Source organism: Eumetopias jubatus, unplaced genomic scaffold (genome assembly GCF_037043125.1).
Source record: "Eumetopias jubatus isolate StellerSeaLion01/CBP00866 unplaced genomic scaffold, mEumJub1_p1.0 scaffold_3, whole genome shotgun sequence".
In the NCBI taxonomy this organism is placed as follows: domain Eukaryota; kingdom Metazoa; phylum Chordata; class Mammalia; order Carnivora; family Otariidae; genus Eumetopias; species Eumetopias jubatus.
Window position 1 is genome coordinate 33,166,061 of NW_028274809.1, and position 25,194 is coordinate 33,191,254.

At 35.8% G+C, this 25,194-nt stretch overlaps 1 protein-coding gene and 2 pseudogenes across 1 annotated transcript in view; 1 reads left to right on the forward strand and 2 right to left on the reverse strand.

Moving 5' to 3' along the window:
* NBEAL1 (neurobeachin like 1) overlaps positions 1-25,194 on the reverse strand; it is a 184,638-nt gene that overhangs the window by 136,342 nt on the left and 23,102 nt on the right. The window contains exons 3-8 of the mRNA XM_088021587.1: positions 23,697-23,788; positions 19,318-19,479; positions 16,163-16,244; positions 15,494-15,621; positions 7,977-8,059; positions 2,740-2,825 (exon numbers count right to left, since the gene is read on the reverse strand). Coding sequence (XP_087877713.1) covers positions 2,740-2,825; positions 7,977-8,059; positions 15,494-15,621; positions 16,163-16,244; positions 19,318-19,479; positions 23,697-23,788 — 633 coding nt within the window. The remainder of the gene's footprint in view (positions 1-2,739; positions 2,826-7,976; positions 8,060-15,493; positions 15,622-16,162; positions 16,245-19,317; positions 19,480-23,696; positions 23,789-25,194) is intronic.
* Positions 6,731-7,233, reverse strand: LOC114215935 (ADP-ribosylation factor-like protein 2-binding protein pseudogene; annotated as a pseudogene).
* Positions 12,380-12,702, forward strand: LOC114215913 (large ribosomal subunit protein eL36 pseudogene; annotated as a pseudogene).

The window sequence follows — 25,194 nt, forward strand, 5'->3', positions numbered from 1 at the left end:
ACCATGGAGCTGCTATACCAGCCCAGAACTGCCTACATCTGGTTTTCTTGAGCCAACATAAAAACAAAACAAAACAAAAAAAAACAAACAAAACCCTCAATTTGGTTAAGCTTCTCTAGGGTTTTGTGTTGGTTATAGCAAATCCATCCCAAATATAGATATATTAGAGGACTGGCTTGACTCTGATTCTACAAACATATTTCTGAAATTCTAAATAATTGGTAGCTATTCGAGGTGATCCATTAAACTTGTAAATAATACATATTGCCTAAAACTGTTAAACTGATATATAATGAATCCAAACATAATTATGCAAAATCATCTGAAAGTAACAGCACTTTAGGCCATTAGAGCTTATTATCAATATAATAAATAATATCAATAACAAGTGCTACAATGGGAGAAACTGCCAGTAGAACACCCAACATCCATTTTCCTCCACTTCCTTATAAAAAGAAGCCTGATATTTTACTGGACATGTGGCTACCAGAAATAAAGATTACATTTCCTAACCTCCCTTGTTGCCAAGGAGGCTGAGGAAGCACGTTTTATCAAATTTTTTATCTGGACGTATTTTCCTTTTTTGCAGTTATCTCATGGAGTTTGGCAAATGAGATAAAAAAAGATGAGTGTCAGCTTTTCAGTATCTCCTTTAAAGATAGTTGGCATGTGCCATTTCTCTCCCTCCTCATCTCCCCTCCATTTTTGTGCCCAAAATACAAATGCAAATGGCCAGAACTCTAGAAGCTAATCATGTCGCAAAAGAAATAATAACAAATTGACATTCAGAAGGAACCTGGATCCTTGAAGATCCTAGAGCCATCAGATTAACTCTGGACTGCTTATTGCTATTTTTTTTTAATGAGGGAAAAAAAGTAAACTTCTATCTTAAGCTGTTATAATTTTAGTATTTACTACTAATTACGGGAATCACACATCTAAGTGATAGACCTGTGACTTACTCAGTTCTTATAAGCACTTTACATATATTATGTGTCATTTGGTCCTTAGGACTATCTTGTAATTGTTACTGTTTCCATATTATAAATAAATAAACTAAAACACATGTAAATATAGAGGCTAAAACACATGTAAACAGTTTATCCAAGGTCACACAACTGGTTAGAGATGGACATGGGATTCAAACCTATGTCAGTCTGTCTCCAAAGCCTATCCTCTTAACATAACACAAAACAACAAATATGCCAATGGGAAGCCTAGGCATGATGCCTGGAGAAGGGAGACCAGTCACGGGACTTCAATTTTTCTGCTGTTTATGACAAGGCCATTCTTACACCTTTGGATATTCAATTCATCTAAATATCCTTGTATTTACTCTATATTCAATAAACTTCTGACCTCAAAACAGCTATAACTACAGCTATAACCTGATTATAAGGATTCTGAGCATTTTTAATACATAAAATAATAAATTGGCCTTCTAGTAGCTACTTGAATTCTATGTGAGTTTTAATTATTGGAGGTCTCTCAGTGCTTCATTACCCCTGGGCACTAACAAAAACAAGTCTCTGTGTTCAAAATGGTAATGGGATCCAACCAGCTTCTCCACTAGTCAAAAACAATGTCATTTCCAATTTTATTCATGTATACTTATTCTTATTTTTAGTAGCAGAGAAACGACGGAAATGAGTAGATACTGATGCAAAAGAAGAATATCAGCTAATAAAGGAAGGTGACAAAGCAAACAAACTGAAAAATAAGATTCTAGTCATTATCCCCCTCACAAAAAAAACAGACTCTTCTACTAGAGTGAAGAGGAAAGGCAAGGTAGCCCACTAGGAAACCCAAATAGTATTATTAGCAATATCTGTAACTTTGTTACCAAAAGAAATCCTATATATTTTCATATATTCTAGCTGCTGCAATGTCTTGAAAATCATGTTTGTCTTTTTTTTGAAATTACATTTATTACTAGACTTGCTGCTATATCTCTTTAGTGTTATAAAAACACATTACTATGTTACAAATTTATCTTAATATTTTAGTAACTGCATTTTAGCATAATTAGTTTCCTTTGCGATCTTATGTATTTAATTTTACACATTTGAAACATTCCAACAAGGGGCTTTACAGATTGTCAACAGCATAGGCAGCACAAAAAGTGTTAGAAACTTCTGATCTAAACTGTGTGCTTAAAGAAAACACATAGGATGTTCTTTCCAAACTATAATCCTGTTTTCAACTAGTAGTTATACTCAAAGTTAACCACAGAAAACTTTCAAGATGCTCACCTCCAAAAATAAAAAAATAAAGATTACTAGAATTTCCTTCTTTTGAGTAATAAAAAGTTACTTGGGTTTGTTGAAAAAAATGCATATAAACCTTGTATATATGCATTTAGAAATTAAGTAGACAGAAGAATGTTTAATTCATATATATTTAATTTTGAGTTTGATTTCATCATGTGGACTAACAAGGGCTGACTTTATATTCTAAAGTAAGAACTAGCAGTTGAAAGTCAACACAACTAAGAACTTACAATAAAAAAATTGTTAAATATGGTTATTTAGGCAGTAATTTTATTGTTAGTGCTAATATTATCACTTAGGTTTTTAAAGAAGTTTTAAAAGATTAGTTTTAAACAAGTTATAAACCCAGAAAAATATCCATGTGGTTCATGAAATTATAAAACAACAAGGAATACATTAAATAATCCACAGAAAACTTTTTGCACTGTTAACTACTGTTTTAAATATTAACTTTCAACACTTTCCTCACCTGCCCACCGGCTACAATGGCTCCAAAGAGATGCAATAAGCAACACTTAAGACTTTCCTTGAGATGTTCACTTTCCTGAAAACACTCTGTGAATATAATACACAAATAAACAAATAAGATTTCTCTTTCACAGTATGACTTATTTCTAAGGAATGTCTGACACTGAAACATTAAAAACTATTAAAAGGCTAAAGTTTGTTAAAAGGCAAGGCTGATATGCATTTTTTCATAGTAAAGGAAAAGAAAACCATCAATCAGGTAGTATTTTAGATAATTTATTTATGTTACCTCATTTAATTCTCATAATACTCCATATGAGAATATTTTGCCCTCATTTATAAATGAGCAAATGAAATGTCTTATCTAAAGTTATAGAGCTACTAAGTGACAATGCTAGAAGCTAACTGAAATCTGACATAAAATTAGATGTGTTTTTTTACTACTACTTCCTCTTATTAGTATAATTGACTATAATTAGTCAATTATAAAATTGGAAGAGTTGGACAAAAAGATTTCCTGGGTTTACTTCAGGGCAAACATTCCAAAATTCTGGTACCAATAATAACCTTTCTTTTAATATTATAAAGTATTTTATTGTTTTCAAAAGGTTATACATGCACATAACAAATAATTAAAACAGCATAAAAGAACTGTGACAAGGAAAAGTCAGTCTCCCTCAAATGTATTCCTCAATCTACCAAGCTCCCCACACCTTAAAAAAAAAAAAAAGCTATACATATACCACTGCATCATGTTTTTTTTTTTTAACATTAATATATACTGGGTATTATTACATCTTAACATAAACATCTTCCTTATTCATTTTTAGGACCACTACAATGATATACCTTAATTTACTTCACCAGTTTTCTACTGATAAACTTTTATGATTTTCCTTTTCATTTTGATAGTCTAATAACCCAGTAATGAATATTTTTTGCATATATCGTTACATACATAGAGAAGGTATAATAACAGAAATCTTTCCAATTTTATACATAACAAACATTACCAAAAAGAAATAGCTTTGAGGTAAATGTATTCATAGAAATCTATACTTAAAAAATTCAATGATTCCAGCTTTGTTGGAATAACTGTCACTATCACTATACATGGCTTTCTGCTTGAAATAACTAGAAAACTAGACAAAATAGGTAGAAATTTATGCACTCTAGAAATTTTCCTTCTCTCAAGAGAAACAAAGTAAGCTCAACGATTATCTCAGCTTCCTGTTGTGGACATGTTCTGAACAACTGCACAGAAAAGGGGAACCCTAAAAGAAGATGGCTATTTGTTAAGTTAGGAGACAGATAAAACCTTTGGGGAGGCCTAGGCAACTGGAATTTGTGAAGCAGTACAGGAGTAGAAGAAGCACTCCAGAAATATTAGTAGGGCTCACTTTGAGTCAAAGTATCAATTCTTACATGATACTGTGAAATCCCACAAGACAGGCAAAAACCTACCAAGAAGTTTTAAGCTGAGTAACTGTCAGATTTTACACAGAGCTGCAAGAAGACAGAGTTCTAATCAGCCACAGGAGACACACAGAAAACATATAAAGGATATAAAAAGATATACCATGTAAACTCTAATCATAAGAATGCTGGTGTAGCTACATTAGTATCTGACAAAGCAGGCAAGAATATTATCAAGGTAAGGCAAGGAATATTACCATGGGTAAAAAGGGAAATGTCATTATCAAAGATAGGATTTTTTAAAAATCTATAATAGTTTATTTTAAAGACTTCACATTTACAAGTACTTGTGATAACTTCTTTGGGATAAACTACCAAAATATGTGCACAACCTATATTCTGCCAACTACAAAATACTGACTGAATAAGTAACAAATAATGAGTTTATCAGATTCATGCACTGGAAGTCTCAGTATTCTTAAGATACCAATTCTCCTAAAATGGTTCCTAGATTCAATACAATCCCAAACAAATATATCAGCAAGCGTTTTTGTAAAAATATTTAAAAACTGGCTTCTAAAATGCATATAAAAATGTAAAGGATCCAGAATAGCCAAAAAATTTTTGAAGAAAAACAAAGTTGAAGGACTTAATGATTTCAAGACTTAGCATAAAGTCACAATAATCAATACAGTGTGGTAATATCATAAGGGCAGATATATGTAACAAAAAAAAAAGAATCCAGAAATCAGCCTAGTTTGATTATGTAGCTGAAGCCAATATCGCTACTGCTGGTCAGAGTGGACGCTGCAATCATCTTCACCAAGCAAACAACGGACTATTTCTGTCTTGTTTTAATTCTTAGGAAAAAAGGAAAGAGAACGAAAGCCAATATGGTAAAATGTTATGGCAAGATCTGACAAATGTGAGTAGGAAACACAAGGTATTCCTTGTATATATTCAGCAATATTTTCTATATTCTCAAACTATGGCACAACCATTTTTTAAGAAAGAAAACTAAATCCACATAGGTCACACCTATAGTAGCCAAATTTCTTGTAAGTTTTTTTTTACTCACAGAAGTATTTAATAAGTGAAAACACATTAAAAAACACATAACCTATAACTCATCCTTTAAAACCAGAACAGCCAAGTAAAAATTCAGTACAGAATTTTTACTTTAAAAAGGTTTAAAAATAGGTAATAAATTTATATACATATATACATATATGTGTGTATATAAAAATATACACATGTGTGTATATTTAAACCTTATATTTAAACGTGTGTATTTTTAAACCTTAAAAGTAAGTAATAAATTTATATACATATATACACTTTTAAACCTTTTAAAGGTTTAAAAAAATAAGTAATAAGTTTATATACATACACACACACACACACACACACAGATATATGGCTAGGGAAAGAAACAGAACACATTGGGAATTCAACAACTATGTTTTTTCTTCTTTCTAGAGATGTGACATCATGTTTTCTGGTCAGTAATGTTCTTTCAAACACTACTGAATCAAAGCAAACTCACACTGAGCTGGTTACACCCGTAAGAGGAAGAAGGAACTCCTTACCTCAACAGAAAACCTAATGAACTGATTTATACAGAAAGGGTTTTAGCAAACCTACACAAACACTTAACATGCTATAAGAAAAGGATACTTTTTAACTTACCTCCAGCATAAGTATACATTTATTGGTGTTCACTAAAATAGAAACACCAAGGCAGAAAGCATTTTTGCTTTCATGGTACTAATAACTAAAAAGCACACAGCATATATTAATTTGATCTTTAAATGGGTAATCATGGAAGTTCCAAGATTACATCCACTACGTCAGCCTGAGTATTCATCTATAAAAATATTTTTTTCAAAAATGCTTAAAAGGAGGTTCAAGAAACAGTGGAACTACATCAGGACCAGCAGAAGATAGTGATACAAGGATTGCAAATATAAGACTAGAAATTGATATTCACATGTAGCTTTTGGGTAAAGGACACCTCTCTCAGTTGATTCCTATAGCCAAGACTAACTGTTACAGTAGGAGCTTCAGAAACTTCAGGATGATCAGCTGGCTTAACATCCTGGATAAATACTCCCAGTCAAAAACCCCAATGAGGCTGCAGGACTGAAATTTTGATGCATATGAAAACCTGAGTGTACAAAATGCCTGTTGGGACATGCAAAGCCTGTTGGGCCAAAGAGGGTTGGTGATGGTGAGTTTTTCAAACACCAACACACCAACATGTATGCTAGGGAAGAAGGCCCCAGGTGGAATGCTGGCCCTGGGACTGCTCTAGAAGAGCCTGACTCACGGGAGTACAGCAATTCCCGACCCAAAAGCCCCTGAGAAAGGTGTCTACTATGGGGAGGAGTACCAGGGTCACTGAATACAAGAAGGTATTTCAAGAGAAACAGGTCCCAGGAGGGTCAGGTAATTTTCTTTTCAACCCAACATTAATGAACAGTTGCAAAACAGAGTCACTCTTTCCAAGATGTATTCTTCTGTCACATTAGCTTTAGCCTCCCCCAGTCTAATGGGCTAGCACGCCCAGAAAGATCTCACCGCCCAGAGGTGGGCCCTACAGCCTCAGATCTGTCTGGGAAGCTGATAAAGATGAGTTGCACAACTATGTCACCACTAAAGTGCTGCTTAAACCCAGTCCCCAGCCTTCTTTTTCTGCTCTATAGCCCAGAAACACTTCTTTAAAAGCCAGAAAAGCTGTAAACATGAACAGCATGTCCGATATGTCACCAGCTACTTTCTCTTTACAGTGCTGTAAAGATACTGTGCGAGTCACCATGTTAAATCCAGGAATCTGTTCTAGCAGATGTTCTTCATTATACTTTTCTACCAAAGAAATATATTCATTACAAATAGGTATGTAGGTACGTTTATTATCTCCCATGTCTTCAAACTCTCCTGGGAGTGCTTGTCCATACAAATTTTCTTTAATAAATGGAACTCTTCATCCATGATAATAAAATCCAACCACAGCATCAAATTCTGTATCAGAGGTAGAAGAGAAGGACAGTGCAAAGTTCTCTTCCTCTAGGGTGTCCATCACTATTGCCCCTATGCCATCCACCTGTGGGGTGAGTGGGCCGTTAGCTCCCTACCGCAAATGTGGCCTGGGCCAAAGCCGCACTCGGCTCTACAGAGCCCCAACTGGCAAAAGGGAGGCCTCATCCCTGAGCCCACCACCAGTTCACAGCCCAGCTAGGTAGTTCCTGGGCAGGAGGCCCTGGCCTCAGGCTCCCAGGCTGTGGCCATATACCAGCTGGGCCCCCGTGCCCCTCTTAAGTTTATTTCAGTAAAAATTCAGAAGGTCTATAGTACAGTCATTATAATATTAAGCTATTCTCAAAATAAAACCCCTTTCATCTCCCCCTCTGAGACGAATCATGAGAGACTATGAACTCTGAGAAACAAACTGAGGGGAAACAAACTAGAGGGGAGGGGGTGGGGGGATGGGTTAGCCTGGTGATGGGTATTAAAGAGGGAACGGACTGAACGGGGCACTGGGTGTTACATGCAAACAATGAATCATGGAACACTACATCAAAAACTAATGATGTAATGTATGGTGATTAACATAACATTAAAAAAAAAAACCACTTTCAGAACAGAAAATTAGAGAAGAACACTAATCACAGCAAAATATGAATCAAGTACTCCAGTGATAGGTTCTTACAATCTTTATCTTACAAATACAGAAAGCTGAATCAAGCAGAATCAGAAGAATATAAAAATAAAGAATAATCAGAGTAACATCAAAATCAAAGAGAAACTAGGATCAATACTTACGATAAAAGAAAGGGACAAACTCCACTGTGAGAGAAGCTGGTTTATATTTCTGTCTGCTCTTTTCCACAGTACTAAGGATTCGTCTATTATTAAAAAGAAGTTAATACCAAATTATAACAATGGTGAGTAGAGATGGCATAATTACAGAAACAACTATAAATTTAATATATTACTTTTTATTTATATATTGAACAATACATCTCTAAGATTGATATAATCTTGAAAAGGAAGTCTAGCCTATAATTTAAATGCTCACCAATCAAAGGATTTCTTCTTTTGAATTAAGAAAAAAAAATTTAAATGCTTAATGGTGAAACATGCAGCCAGGTTAAGTCTCCAAAGAACTAGAAACAGAAAAAAGGAACTAGGCATTTAAAATTTCCAGTCTGTAAGATTATTTGTTCAACAGTACTGCTAATTTGACACCTAAGGCTGTAGCTTATTACTACAGGGCAAATGAAATTCATCAGAAATCAGGCCACTCTTTGCCACTTTCTGAAATTTTATCTGGACACAAAGTATCCATTCCCTGCCTTCTTCCATTTTAAATTAATGTAGATCTAGTATGTGCTGGGATTTTTTTTTTTTAAGGATTTTATTTTTTATTTGACAGAAAGAGAGAGCAAGCGAGCACAAGTTGGGGGAAAAGGGCAGAGGGAGAGGGAGAAGCGGGCTCCCAAACAGGGAGCATGGTGCGGGGCTCAATCCCAGGACCCTGGGATCATGACCTGGGCTGAATGCAGATGCTTAACCGACTGAGCCACCCAGGTGCCCAGGGAATTATTTTTGTTTTTAATGACAATTCCAGTAGTTTTGATGGCTGAAATATTTCTACAGACTATGGCAAGGCCAACACATATAGCATGTGCTTTTACCAAGATCATTTCAGTTCAACACAAAATTAGTCTCTTAAATGGGGATGGTAGTGTAGGGATTGGGGAATAAAAGCTATTGTTAAAATGATATATCTGACCAGTTGACTGCAGAAAATTAAACAAAAAACAAAGAACTCAGACACTTTTTTTGTGCCCTGGAAAAACTCCTAACATTGTTAGATAAAGCCAGCAAAAAGGAAAATATTTGAAAAACAGCCACAAAGAAATTCTATATGTCTAAATATGATCTACTGATGAAGCAATGGATTAAGAGGACTTCTTTTTAACAACCATAATTGAGATACTAAAATTATTTTCCTTATATTTAAAGCTAGAAAGTCAATTGGCCACAGATTAAGTCAAGTAAGATAGACACAGCTGCTCAGTAATGACAGAATAAAAGGTTCTAAGATCCAGATCTAATAGCCAGATTCACTAGAAATTGTATTAGACACCATTTGCTACTAAATGCTTTCCAAATCCGTGTCTATTTCTTTTTTTTTAAATTTTATTTATTTATGTGACAGAGAGAGTGTGTGCACACAAGCATGGGGAGCTGCAGGCAAGGGAAAAGCTGGCTCCCCACTGAGTGGAGAGCGTGATGCGGGACTCGATCCCAGGACCCTGGGACCATGACCTGAGCCAAAGGCATATGCTTAACCAACTGAGCCACCCAGGTGCCCCCAAATCTGTGTCTATTTCTATTGTGGAGAAGGCAGAAGAATTACCATATTGTGTATTTATTTTATTTTATTTTTTTAAAGATTTTATTTATTTATTTGACAGAGACACAGCGAGAGAGGGAACACAAGCAGGGGGAGTGGGAGAGGGAAAAGCAGGCTTCCCGCTGAGCAGGGAGCCTGATGCGGGGCTTGATCCCAGGACCCTGGGATCATGACCTGAGCTGAAGGCAGACGCTTAATGACTGAGCCACCCAGGCGCCCCTTGTGTATTTATTTTAAATTCAAACATAATATCCTAGAATATTATTGGATCTATTTAATTAAGACCGGTATTGAGATTTTTTTTATGCCTTTAAGAGAATACAAATATTACTGGAGTTTCAAATTAAAAATTCACTGACGCCTTTAAAAGAATTCAGTAATGACGTAGAAAAATTAATTTTAAAAGGACGATTTAGCTTTCAGTTAGGTTTTTCCATGAGATTATTTGCATTGTTTATATTTGGCACATTTATTATAAGTTATAGTACGAATCAACAGATTGGATATATCCTATCCAAATATCCTGTGCTACAAACAGTAAGCATTCTCACTTTAGTAACATAGTAAAAATGTACTCCTGCCATTTGTGAATAATGACTTATTCTAAAGGCCATGTATTAGATGTAACATATGAACATAAATAATTCCCCATTATGGGGCACCCAGGTGGCTCAGTCAGTTAAGCATCTGCCTTTGACCCAGGTCATGATCCTGGGGTCCTGGGATCCCTGCTTAGCAGGGAACCTGCTTCTCCCTTTCCCTCTGCCACTCCCCCTGCTTGTGGTCTCTCTCTCTCAAATAAATAAAATCTTAAAAAAAATGATTAAAAAAAAAATGCCTGGGTGCCTGGGTGGCTCAGTCGGTAAAGCATCTGCCTTCGGCTCAGGTCATGATCCCAGGGTCCTGAGATCAAGTCCCACATCAGGTTCTCTGGTTCAGCAAGGGGTCTGCTCCCTCTCCCTGCTGTGTTCTCTCTCTCTCTCTCACTCACTCTCTCTAATAAATAAATAAAATCTTAGTAAAATAAAAAAAATTTTAAAAATGACCAATATTGTTGTAGTAAAATATACTAACATGAATAAGAGGGGTGAAACTATTCTATGTAACACAAACATTAAAACATAAGTAGTTTACACTACACATCTGCAAAAGGGTAAGACAGAACAGCTAAAAATGAAGTTAGTGTTGTACCATTTTTAAATCACAGCATACTTTCTTGTTGCATTATTATCTGATATTTGGGTCAAGCATGTGGCACCACCTAGCAGAGGCTAATACATACCCATACCAACTTCTGAGGGCTGTAAAATGTGTTTGCATCTAGTTTTCTAAGTTCATGTCCCTTGGTCAATTATTTTGTGCTTCTTTTTTGTGCTGCCATCATGCCTAGGACATAACTATTTCTCTTAAACTTTTAATCTGGAAATAAAGTCAAGCTCTTGCAAAAGTTGCAAGAATAAAAATTGTATAAAGAACTTCAAATATATCTTACCCAGGTTGTTAAAATTTTATCCCAAACACTTTATCATTTGTTCACTCTCTCCCCATATTATACAGTGCACACATATTTATATATACATGCATTCTCACATATAACATTTTCCAGAACATCTAAAGGGAAATTATGTATATTCTGGCACATTACTTCTAAATACTTTAGTGAATACCTGCTAAGAATAGGGATATGGTCTTACACAATAACAGCATAATTATAGATTTTAATACATTTAACACTAATATAAAACATTTATCTACCATATATAATCCCATTTTGTTAACTGACCCATTAGTATCCTTTACAGCATTTTCTCCCCCTCTCAGTACAGCTCCCTGTCCAGATATTACATTTAGCTGTCATATCTCTTTTCCCTCTCTCAATCTGAAACATTTCTACAGCCTTTATGATATTCTTAAAGAATGTTGTCCCACACTCCTTCCTTTTATTCATTAAAATAGTCTTCCATTTTAGTTGTTTGGGTAAGCAACAAACACAAATAGTATGTAAGAAAATATATACATTCCATGTTTTCACTTAGCTTCAGAATTAGATTAATGTATAAGGTATAAGTTATTGCAACACTCCCTTGTATAGGTCTCCCATGAGCTATAGATGTTTCCTAATTCCATGATTTATTTGTAGTATGTTTCATTTCCCTATCAAAGTCAAAGAAACCAAGTCTGAACCCTTGCTTTACTGTTTACCTCTGAAGCAGTTCCTACTATTACCAGCAAAATTGTTATGCCTATTAAAGATAATAGGAGAGCTTCCAGCATAATTCCTGGCATGTATATTACACACACTCATGAAATGCCACCACCCATGCTCTACTCTTTGTTCCTCTTCCTGCTGCCACTTTATATATGTAGAATTCTCTTTCTATACTATAGCATTTAAATATCTTCTTGTTTTTGGTTCTCAAAAGTTGTTTTTTGTTTTCATTTACCAATTTTATTGGTTTTAATTAGTTGTCAGATCTACTTTTTTATATCTTCTCTCATTCCCCCAACTTTAAATTCATTTTGTTCTTATTAAGATTCCTTTAAAACCTCTCCTCTGTCATTTTCAGACTGATCTCATGTGCCTCTTTCTGTATATGTCTTTCTGTCTATAAAGAAAAACTTTGTCATTGTTTCAAAACCTAAAATGTTATCTTAGATTTGCCATTACTGACAGATCTGAGGTGGAGGATGGGGAAGTAGCAAGAGTGAAAGGAAGGGATATAATTTCCTCAAGAAATCTCTAGCATCAGTGTCAAAAGAGAACACTGGCTTCCACCAAGGGAGCCATGGAGGAGCAGCAGCGATGGCTCTCCACTACCCTATGGCCATGGGCCTCAACAAGGGCCACAAGGTGACAAAGAATGTGAGCAAAGTTTGTGCGTGGCAGGATCCAAGAGGTGCAGGGGCTTCACCCCATATGAGCAGTATGCCTTGGAGCTGCTCAAGGTCTCCAAGGACAAGAGTGCCCTCAAGTTCATCAAGAAAGATGCGGAAACACACCTCCATGCCAAGAGGAAAGAGGAGTTAAGCAATGTCCTGGCAGCAATGAGGAAAGCAGCAGCCAAGAAGGAACCCCTCCCCTCTGTATATTATAAGCCTTTTTGGGGGAAAAAAATAGAACATTGATTATTTGAGAACCAAAGTGATAAATGAGTAGAAAGGCTACAAATGGAACAGTTATGTGCCTCTTTCAATCTTCAGAGTCACGAGTAGTGCTCAGGCAGAGGCAAAAGGTAGTGACAGTGCAGTCTGCCAATTATTTCCATGTCTACCCCTTCTAGTCAAAGTAGAACTTCTTGGTTTCACTGTGGTAGAGGGGGATGTGGGACTAATTCTGACCAACGAATTCTGAATGAAAGTAAGATGTGTCATGACCAGATGAGAGCATTAAACTGCTAATGTGAGACATTTCAGAGCTTTCTTTTCTCTCAGGTGGTAACTAGCAAAGCCTTAGATGCCTGCTCCTCTGTCAGCTTAGGATCTTGAGTGACTGTCATGACTGAGGGCTTCCTGCCAACAATGGCAGACAGCATGAACAAGAAATAAACCTTTGTTATTCTAACCCCTTGTATGTTATTGCAACACCATCTGTCTTATCCTGACTGATAAACCATCTTTGCCAAGGAAAATTCAAAGTACTTTCTCTCTGGGAAAAGAGACATATTAAAGCTCAATTGAAAAGGAAGTATTCAATACTAAGTAAACTGTAAAAGAACTGTTTACTTGACACAAATTTCAGAGTCATGAATTCCCAACAATGTAAGTGCACTATAAGCAAAAGCTAGGTACTGCTAAGGTTGGTATTTTGATATAATAAATACAAACTATTTTTATCTATTCTTTAAAGCAGGACTCCTGCCAGACAGTACCTTTTAACCCTAGTTCAAGTTGCAATATTTCTTCGAAAAACAATATTGTTCCTGTGGTGGGAAAGGGGAGAAATGGAAGCATTCAGAAGGTCATTAGTTCCTTTCCATTAATGAACAGCCAAGAAAATTACTAGGGCAATGTGATGGTTAATTTAATGTGTCAACTTGGGAGGGTGTTTTTGGATGAGATTAACATTTAAATTGGTGAAATATGGAAAAGGAGATTACCCTATACAAAATGCCTCAATGAATCAGTGGAAAGACTGAGTAGAACAAAAAAATTGGTCTCTCTAAGCAAGGGGGAGTTCTCCAGCAGACTGTCTTTGGACTTCATCTGCATCATCAGTTCTGGGTCTCTAGCCTGACTACATTTGGACTAGAACTAGAACATTGGCTTTCTATCTGCCAGCTTTCAGACTGTAACTGTACTTTGGCTTTCCTGGGTCATGAGCCTGACAGCCCACATTTGGACTTGTCCACCTCTAAAATCACATGAGGCAACTGCTTATAATAAAGCTTGTTCTATGCATGTGCGCGCACACGCACGTGCACACGCGCACGCGCACACACACACACACATACACACACACCCTTACGGGTTCTGTTTCTATGGAGAAACTTAATAAAGACAACTTCTCTCAATGTATAAAGCCAGTGTATAAATAAGTAGACAGGATTGTTATATTTAATAACTAGAGTACCTGTTCCTATTATATCTACTTTTTACTTACTATTACTATTGATTTGTTATTTCAATAAAATATCACTACACAGAACATACAAAGTATTACCATATAGTCTACATAAATGTTCTCTCAGTTAATCAATTCTTCACCATCATCTAATGGTGGCTACTCAAAGTGAGGGTATAAGACCCTAAAAAACCTGAAAAGCCTATAAAGATCAAACATTTTAGCAGTGAAAAGCTGCAGGAAGTGGCGATGGTATAAATAGGTTGGGTTAAATTAAAAATGAAAATGGAAAAATCTTGAAATTGAAAATATAGCAGATTTGAGAGACCTAAACAAGCTATGTGACTGTAGTTCATGATACAACTCTTCCTATTCTGTGCCCACAGGTAATAAAGATATGAGTTCAAAACTCTTCTCTGTGAGCCCTGAACTGATAATTATACTACTGTCACTAAACTGCAAACCCATCATCCTATATTCTATCTGCTTTGTCATGCTGTGACAAGCACTCTGCAAACCACACTTCTCTTTTTCCAGGTACTCCACTGTTGGGTTCACCAAGAGTGCGTACTAAATGGAGCCTGGAAGGCTAAGGGTAAAAAAGAAAGTGATTCCTTATTTTTTTACCAGCCAACAGTTCTTAACTGTAGCATTCACAGTTGGTTCTTTGTCTTCAGGTTATTTTTGGCAATTCCAGCACCGGCCTATGCTCCTGGCTGCTCAGTGATACCTGCACAGCTAAGCAATGCTCTTTCATCAGAGGTCTGAGACCCAGCTGCAGGACCTCTTCTCTGATAACTCCAGTCTCTTCCTTTTGTCCCATACCCCGAAGGAAGTAGCTGCTTCCTGAAGTCACTATCTCTGTATTACATCAGTATCCCTACTTGCTTTTTGAGTTCTCTAATACCTATTTAACAATTTCCTTCAATTATATCTTTTTAAAATACCTGGTATGATTACCGTTTCCTTGACCAGACCCTAGCTGACACAAGCTCCACAATTAAAAGCAGACAAAATATTGTTAAAATCATTTTCATCCTATGAAATGAGCTTAAAAAAAGAGAACTTTCCTTGAAAAATATGTATACTCCACTTGATGTTACCGTGCTTTGAAATTTTCCTATCAGATTATTAGTATTACAAAATAAAAGTTTAGAGTAAATTTATTATCTGGAAGTGGCAATTTTCACTAATTCATTACTTCCAACAGAGATAGATAGGGGTCAGAGATAAAGATAGGGGTCTTACACACATCCTACAAATTTCTTTCACAGAGAATAAGACCTGCATTGAAGAATTACATATATTTATGACATTCAGGTTTTAAATGAACATTATAAGGTATATAAGACATACCCTGAAATTCTATGCCTCCAATTCCGATATGGATCATATAAACTTTCACAAAACGCCAATGCATGGATCACAAATTCTTCAATAGCTGTCTGATCTGCCAATTCCTTCTCTTTTTTTTTGCTTTTTAACTGAAAGTAAAGTTAAACAGAAAATTATATTTAGTTAAAAATATTAAACTGCATAATATATCTACATCATTAAAAGATAACATGTTTCATTAATTATCTAATAAATCATTTTTATTCAAATAAGCCTATGTTCCAATTGCATCTAAAGGGTCAGTTATTCATATGGACTGAATATAATCCTTCAATTTTTAGTATGGCCTAGGAAGAGTTTCGAATGGATAGCAAAAAAAAAAGTTTTCAATAAGATGGATATTTGATGATAAATAATATGTAATATATATAATATATAAATTGACAAAGTATGTCACTGTAAAAAGCCATTTATAAAACACTAATTTTTAACTAAAATAAAATATATTAATAATTGCTTTTCTATTTTTAGATAATATGTTTAAGATGTCTGAACTATATAGTACCTAATGGAAATTTTAATTCATTTCTCGATTATTACATCCTCTAAAAACATTTAACTTTACTATAATATTTAAAAAACTTAGTTACTCTCAGTAAAGCAACAAAAGGAATATATTAATTCACCTACTTGCTGAATATAGAGTGTTGTCATAGTGATGACATGATTAATATATGAGCAAGTCCCAATTTCTTCCACATTAGATAGATTTCTGTGAGGAAAAAAAGAATATTTATTACATATGAATAGTGACAAAAATGTATGCTCATTTATTCAGGTCGAATTTTGAAAATACATGTTAGCAAAGGAAATATAAATGACATTTATTAAAACTTAAAATCAATATGGTTACATAACTATTTCTCCACTAAGAATGTGAAACACACCTCAACCACAATTTAGCTACTCTAAACAGAATGTTTAAGAAGTACATGCTGGTTAGCAATTATTTATTATAGAAAAAGTGAAAAATATCACAAAGTAGAAACAAAAGAGAAACAAAAATCAGAAATATTCTTACAACCAACCATTCGCAACTATTTACATTTTGGATTATTTCTTTTCAGGTTTGTTTTTATTTTCATATGCAGATTCTTAGTTTGGTTTTTGTACATACTGTTGACATTAAAACACATAGTTTTAGAGTTTTCACTTTGCTCTTTGAAATTACAGTTCCCTTATCTAGACGTGTTTCTCAACTATATTGAAAGGCCTTGATAGAAAAGCCAGCATCTGTACATTCTCCGTGAGGGCATAGTATATGTGTTGTTTAAAGCAGTGAGTGGGTCAGTAAGTGGTGTTTAATTAAAATATGGTCCTCATTTTTATCCCATTTTTATAAGACAACACAGGACACATAATGCCAACATTTTCTGTATCTAATATCACCTTTTTCTTGGCATAATAAAACAGTCTATTAATCTTCTCTTCTGAGACGCTGTGACACTGAAAAAAACTATTTATCTAAAATACAGCAGATGCCCATTTGCAACGACATGAATGGAACTAGAAGGTGTTAAGCTAAGCGAAATAAGCCAATCAGAGAAAGACAATTAACAAATGATCTCACTCATATGTGGAATTTAAGAAACAAAACAGAGGATCATAGGGGAAGGGAGGGAAAAACAAGACAAAATCAGAGAGGGAGACAAACCATAAGAGACTCTTAATTAGAGGAAACAAGCTGAGGGTTGCTGGAGGGGATGGGGTGGGAGATGGGGTAACTGGGTAATGGACAAAATTTTTATATAAAACGAAACTGCTATACAACATAAAACCTATTAGAAATTTTTTAAGGAATTTTTTTAAAAAGTGAGGTCTCTGGAAACAAACACATTCTGTGATTGGCAGCTATTAAACATTAAATTTAAAATAAAATAAACATTAAATTAATCATCAGAGATTATCTCCTAGTAAAAAAAAAAATTCAACCAAAACATTCCAGTGCTTGCCTATAATGATCAAGAGCTAGGGGCTCCTAGGTGGCTCAGTTAGTTGGGTTTCCAACTCTTGATTTCAGCTCAGGTCGTGGTCTCGAGATCATGAGATCAAGCCCTGTGTCAGGCTCTGTGCTCAGCTTGGAGTCTGCCTGGGATTCTCTTTCTCTTTCTCCCTCTACCCCTCCCCGCAATTGCGTGTACACACCCATGCACTCTCTTTCTCTGTTTCTAAGAAAAATAAATTTTAAAAACAGTTAAACATACTGGATTTATTTTTTTTAAGATTTTATTTATTTGAGTGAGAGAGCGAGAGCATGAGTGGTGGGAGCGGCAGAGGGAGCGGGGAAAGCAGACTCTCCACTGAGCAGGGAGCCCGATGTGGGACTCAATCCCAGGACCCTGGGATCATGACCTGAGCCGAAGGCAGACGCTTAACCGACTGAGCTACCCAGGAGCCCCTAAACATAACTAGATTTAAAACAGTTATTTATCTATAGGATTTCTGATTTCTGTAAAACTGTACTAAGTAGTTAACAGGACAAAATACAACAGATCAACAGACCAACTCATGTTTTATTGCGTAAATAAACCCTTTTTCCCTCAACCCTTTAATTCTTGTATTATTTTTCTGAATTTTAAGGATGATTAAGAGCACAAAATCAAAAAAATATCTACACTTTGGGAGAGCCTAAATTAGGGGAGAAACATTTTAGCAATTATTGCTTAATCTTTCCATGATTCCTGCAATCAAATACAATGAGCAATTAAGTGAAAGGTAAATAAATGCACAGTAAATTAAGTCCCTGTTTGTCAATTAATTAATTCTAAAATATTTATAGAACAAATAGTATATATTATAGGAAATGGCTTCCAAAAAGAAGATAGACTTTAAAGAGGCATAAAATGCCCCCAACCCAATGGTTCTTAAATTTGTATATGCAGGTTAACATGGAATTCGTGAAGAATTAGAATGCCTGAGCTCTTTGGAGTCAGAATTTTCATAAGGCTCAAGATCTGTATTCCTATTAAGCTTCCCAGTTAATACTTATGCACACCAAAATTTAAGTACCACAGACCTAATCATCTATAAATCTGGAAATATAAGCTGTAGAATAATTATACTTTCTTTGGCAAAATTATAAAATGAAAGATTAGAAAAATATATTTCACAAATGATAATGCACAGTAGTAAAAATGTGTATGTGGTCCTCAGGTGAGGACCACACAGAAAATCCTGGTACAACAAATTCTTGGTTAGGTAAAAACTTAAGTCACCGTCTTTATAGTAATTTTTTTTTTTAAATCTTGGCTGAACCTCTCTGTAACTAAGTCTGGTAACTAAAAGGCTTTCCAGTAGGGGTGCCTGGCTGGCTCAGTCGGTGGAGCATGAGACTCTTACCTCAGAGACATGAGTTCGAGCCCAACACTGAGCATCAAGCCTACTTTAAATAAAGAAGTAAAACATTAAATAAATAAGAAGCTTTCCAATATAATAAATCACAAGGCTTTCATAAAAGGTGCACTCAAGGGGCGCCTGAGTGGCTAAGTCAGTTAAACGTCTGCCTTTGGCTTAGGTCATGATCTCAGGGTCCTGGGATCGAGTCCTGAGTCGGGCTCTGCCGTCAGCAGGAAGTTTGCTTCTCCCTCCCCCTCTGCCCTTCCCCCTGCTCGTGCTCCCTCTCTTTCTCTCCCTCTCTCAAATAAAAATAATAAACTCTTTAAAAAAAAAGCACTCAATCTTTAAAGCTCCATATGAACAACAAACACCATTAATAATAAATAAATGCATTGTTATTTGATAATTTTTTAAAACAGATGACTAGTTTATTTGTTTGTACCAGATACCTGCAAAGAATAATGAAGAACTTGACAAGCAAAATTGACAAAGCTTGTTGTTGTTCCTCTAACCCATCTGCCATTTTCTGAACACACTGTAGTAGCTGGATCCTTAGAACCTGCAGAATATTATCAGGAAGCAAAGATATTCCTGGAGGCACATCATCTACCCTGTAAGGGGGAAAAATAAGAAGGGTGATTAAGTATGAAGAAAATCTTTGGCACTTTAAAGGAACTGCATTTTCACCTCAAATCCTAAAGAAACTCTTTTATTCCAGATGCTCTGTGCCTTCTCTGCAAGGCACCACCAGATGATCACTATGACACTTTAGAAGATTAGTATAACACGGTAGTTAGTCTTACTTCAGAAGAGGCTTACTGAAAAGAGGGAGAGTTAGAGAATCTATTTAATATCTTCAACTGTGCTACTTTCAAAGAAAACATTCAGAATTAGTTCACCTGCTACTTAGAAATAAAATGTGTGTATATATGCATTTATACCATTTCTAAAAGGAACAATAACTAGCATATAAAAATGGAGTACCTATAACTAGTTTAATATCTGTCAACTGCTTTACTAAATAAACAATATTCACCTACCTATAGGCTCCCCAAACCACGTGGTCAGAAGAGGGAGATAAGATAACCAGCAAAAGGAAAGGAGAAGGATAAACAGGTAAATGGAGAAACTTAAGCATGAACATTAATAAATTAATACATCAGTATTTTATGACAACTGGTTTCTGGGTAAGAAGACCATCTGGTTCTTCAAAGACAAAAGCCAACATGAGATGTGACTGGCTACTCTATCTCTTAGAGAGATCCCCCAGAATCAAAGTGAGAAGATCTGTGTATTAAGTTCCACCTCTGTACCATAAAGTACACCATTTAATCTGTGAAGTGCCCTATTCTATAAAATTGTAGTATCTGCCCTATTTCATAGGGTTCTGTGCATTTTTAACTATGAAATATGTGAAGAACTATAAAAATGTAATATGTTTTAAATATACTATCACTAGGAGCGCCTGGGTAGCTCAGTCTTTGAGCGTCTGCCTTTGACTTGGGTCACGATCCCAGGGTCCTGGGACTGAGCCCCGCGTCGGGCTCCCTGCTCCGCAGGAGGCCTGCTTCTCCCTCTCCCACTCCCCCTGCTTGTGTTCCCTCTCTTGCTGTGTCTCTGTCAAATAAATAAATAAAATCTTTAAAAAAATAATAATAAATAAACTATCACTAAAGCCTACAAATCTTTTCATGAAGTCACTGAATACTAATTTTCCTATTTCTATTAAGAAAAATACCCAATCACAAAGAAGCACCATGAACAGCAACTATGATTAAATGCAATCATACTTTAAATCGTGTCTTCTTCAGATATCGCTTAATACAAAGATTTACTATTATTTTGACACTGAGTTTAAAGCTATTTCATTCCCTGTAGACAGAAAAATTTCAAGCACATTACCAGTAGTCATATAAATATATGATAAATATTTTTAGCCTCTTCCAGAACCATCCCACATTATTATAAAATAAACACCCAACTTCAATTATACAGAAATCACAAAGCACATTACCAAGGCTGCGGAATTCTATAACCATGTCACAAAAATACATGCTTCATTTTAGTCCGGGCACCACTTCACTTATAATTTGAATTCTTTCCTTCTCTTTTATAGATGGTACAGAAAAACTCTCACTTTTATATATACTTTTTTCCCTGCTAAAGAGCTAAAAAGAGATGATGAGAAAAACCACAGTACCTTCAAAATAATAAAGATTTAAATTTAAATATAACTGATTTTCAAGACTAAGCTAAACTATTCCTATTCACTTTTCCAAAACCATAAGTCAACAAGAAAGAAACATTAGATTTCCCAATATTCAATCCTAATTACTTAAAGGATTAGTTCCCTTTTTCCTTAGTTGTCCCATTCTCTATTTGCATTTTTAAAAATTTTACTAGACAGAAAAAAATTAGCTTACAAAAGAAATCTATTGTACTTATGCTCATTATAAAATTGGGGTTTGATTAGAACATGACTTGTAGATAAAGTTGAGAAAGTTTTGGCCATGTTTCTAATGTGATAAGGATTTAAGAATTTGGAAGCATTTTCCCATCATTAGAACTTTACTGCCCCCAAATTCTAAGCTCCTTTTGCTGAAATTTCCCAATCCCCAGAAATCTGTTTCACTTCTCTGTTTGACTACTGAATGTCTACATTAAACAGCTGCCCACTGTTGTCTCCATCTAAAACAGGAAGAGAAGTCCAGCTTAAATTCCAAGGCTTTAAATTCTGGTAAAAGCATTCTTTGCTTGCATTAGGAATTCTCTAGCTTAAAAGTTCTATCAAGGGGCGCCTGGGTGGCTCAGATCGTTGAGCGTCTGCCTTCAGCTCAGGTCATGATCCAAGGGTCTTGGGACCGAGCCCCACATCAGGCTCCTGGCTTGGCAGGGAGCCTGCTTCTCCCTCTCCCTCTGCCTCTCCCCCTGCTCATGCTCTCTCTCTCTCTCTCTGTATCTCTGTGTCTCAAATAAATAAAATCTTTAAAAATAAATAAATAAAAGTTCTATCAAGTCAGTTTAACTTAAATGAGGATTATCTGTGAGTTTCTTATCTTTAAGGTGAACAGACTAGTTTTATACATCTTGCACATCATATTCACTTGAAAAACTGCAAATTTTCTATTAGTAAAATCTAAACTCATGGTTTAGTTTTCTGTCAGATATGAAATAAAGCTTTAAATAAACCAGCTAAATCATGAATAAAGCAATGTTCTGACATTTTTCATCTTATTTTAAATATAGTGGCAATAAAAGTCTACATAATGTTTTTAGAAATGACCTCCCAAGAAAGGAGACATGTAAAACAAGTGCATCTTACAAACTTTAGAAGACTTCATTTCAATATTCCAAGTATTCAAAGGCCCAAATCCTGACTCCATAAAATCCTTAGGCTCATGATTTAAAGTGAGCTGCAAATTATTAAAATAAAAGCACCTCGAAGCACAAACCACAAGAATACTCTCTTATGAGTAGAAATCAATAATACGTAATCTTGTTTTGAGTTCAAGATTTAATACTTTTCAACCTTTACAAACCTGTTACAAATCATCTAATGAAGAACTCTGAGACTGTATTTATAAATAATGAAGTACTCGTGCTTTCTGAGCATTAAAGCACATCTGAAGTTCAATGCCTTGGTCCATAGCTCTAATGATTTCTTCTCTGAGTTATTAAAATTGCCTCTTAACTGCGCTTCTTGCCTTCAGTCTCAACCGTTTCCAGTTTAATCTCCTAATGCTACCACAGGGACTTTTAAAAAACAAACTTCATCATGACACTTTCATGCAGATAATTCTTTAGTAGAGCCTCACACCTTCTGTAACAAAAAATCAAAGTCCATTAGCAATGCATGCTCTGGCTTCTGATTCTCCAGACTCAATTCACCCATGCCCACCCTCTTACTGCCTACCTCCATCCGCAAACTGCAAACACTTCCCTCCTTGAAGATTTTTAATTCTCTAGATACTCTTTCTCATCATCAACCACTACCCATTTCTCCCCTTCCATCTCATAGTATCTCTACAAATGGAGTTCCTATTGTGGCTAAAAGTGTCTGCTGTCTCCTCACTTTTCCAGCTTTTTACCCCAGCCTAACCTCTCTTATCCAGGGAACAACTATGACGTCTTCAAGATGGCTTGAGAAAAAAGTAAAAAAATTTTTCTGGGAAGTGGGCCTGGGAACTGTGAATGTAGAATGGTAGTAGGCAGAGCAATGGGAGATAAGATTTATACTTCTACTTGTACTTTTCCACAAAATTTGAATTTTCCTCCCATTTTATGATTTTTAAATCTAGCTTTGAAAAATCTGAATACTTCACCTCCTCCAAGATGTTTTCTAAGGCCCTACTCTGTAATAAAACCATAATTTTAAGGACAGTGTTTTCAGTGAGTTCTGTGAGTCTAACTAATTACTGAACCAAAGGGAGTCGTGAAAACTTCCAAATTTATATCTGGTTGGTCAGAGATGAGGGAGGGTCCCAAGACTTGCAACTGGTGTCTGAAGTGAGGGCAGTCTTGTTGAGGACTTTGCCCTTAATCTTTTGGATCTGCTACCACCTCCAGGTAGTTAGTGTTAGAAATGAAGTGAGTTGCAGGACACCCAGTTGCTAGTAGTTCACCAAGGTAGTCCTCTCTACTTCAAGAAGTCAAATTTCATATTAGCAAGAAAGCCTGCTGCGATCAATTAACGAAGTCTGCCATGAGAGCAGGGTTATGCAGGAATACCATGTATGTCACAGAACTGCCCTCCTTGTACTAGGTCATCAATAAAGTCTTTGTATCTCAAATTAACAAACTCATCTAAGGATAAGAAGTTTATACATACCTGGTAGGCAACTTTTCAAAGTCAACATCTAAGAACTGTTCATAGCTAGAAACAAAACTGTCCAACCAGAGCTTCAGGTAATCTGGATCTTTCTGAAATAAGAAAACCAATATTAAGTATACCTATCAGAGAAAACAAAAAACAAAGAAAAAAAAACATGCTTTCATTCCTATAAGCAGATATGAAGCAATAATATGAAATCTCTTAAGTGATATTCATGAAAACATATGTGCTATTTTAAAATGTCTATTAAGTACAGGGGCACCTGGGTGGCTCAGTAGGTTAAGCGTCTGCCTTTGGCTCAGGTCATGATCTCAGGATCCTGGGATGTAGCCCTGCCTCAGGCTCCCTGCCCAGCAGGGAGTCGGCTTCTACCTCTCCCTCAGGCCCTCCCCACCTCCCCGCTCAAGCTCTCTCTCTCTGAAATAAATAAAATCTTAAAAAAAAATAATAAAATGTCTATTAAGTATAGTGAACCCTCTAGTGGCTTCCCACGTCCCTCACACAAAGAGCTACAGTCTTAACAATGTCCTATAAGATTCTAAACAATTTGCCCTCCCCTATGTCTCTGACCTTAGCTTCTACTACCCTGGCATCCTGGCTATTACTGGGACATGCCAGACATACTCCCCCCTTAAATCCTTTCAATAGCTGTTTTCTCTACCCAGAAGACTCTATAGATGAACGGCTAAGTCCCTCATCTTCTTCAAGTCATTCCTTAAACAACATTCTCAAAAAAGCCTACTTTTACCACCCTTTCTTAAAACTGCTGATCTTCTTACTAACCTTTACCTGACCCTATTCTATCTTCCCACCGTGGTGCTTTCTCACCATCTATCATACTATGTCATTTACTCAGTTATTAATTTATTGTCTGTCACTTCCCCTAGAATATAGATTTCACAAGTTTAAGGCCTTTCTAAGGGCTTACCACAAGTGACTTCTTTTTGTTTACTAATGGATACCAAGGGCCTAAACAGAGGTTGGCACTGAGCAGGTGCTCAATAAATATTTAATGAATTAGTGAAAAACACAAGATGCATAAATAAAATAAAATCAGATATAGATCATTAACCTAAACATAAAAGCTAAAATTAAACACTTCTAGAAGAAACTATAGGAGATATACCTTTATAGGAGACATACCTTTGCAACCTTGGGGTAGACAAAGATTTCTTGGGAGCACACAAAAATCAAAAGCCAAATAAAATAATAGTAAGTCTTAATCAAAATTAAAAACATCAGGGCACCTGGGTGGCTCGTTAAGCATCTGCCTTCGGCTTGGGTCATGATCCCAGGGTCCTGGGATCGAGCCCCGCATCAGGCTCCCTGCTCCGCGGGAAGCCTGCTTCTCCCTCTCCCACTCCCCCTGCTTGTGTTCCTGCTCTCGCTATCTGTTTCTCTGTCAAATAAATAAATAAAATCTTAAAAAAAGAAAAATCTACCCACCAAAAGACACCAATAAGAAAATGAAAAGGCATGCCATATACCAGCTGAA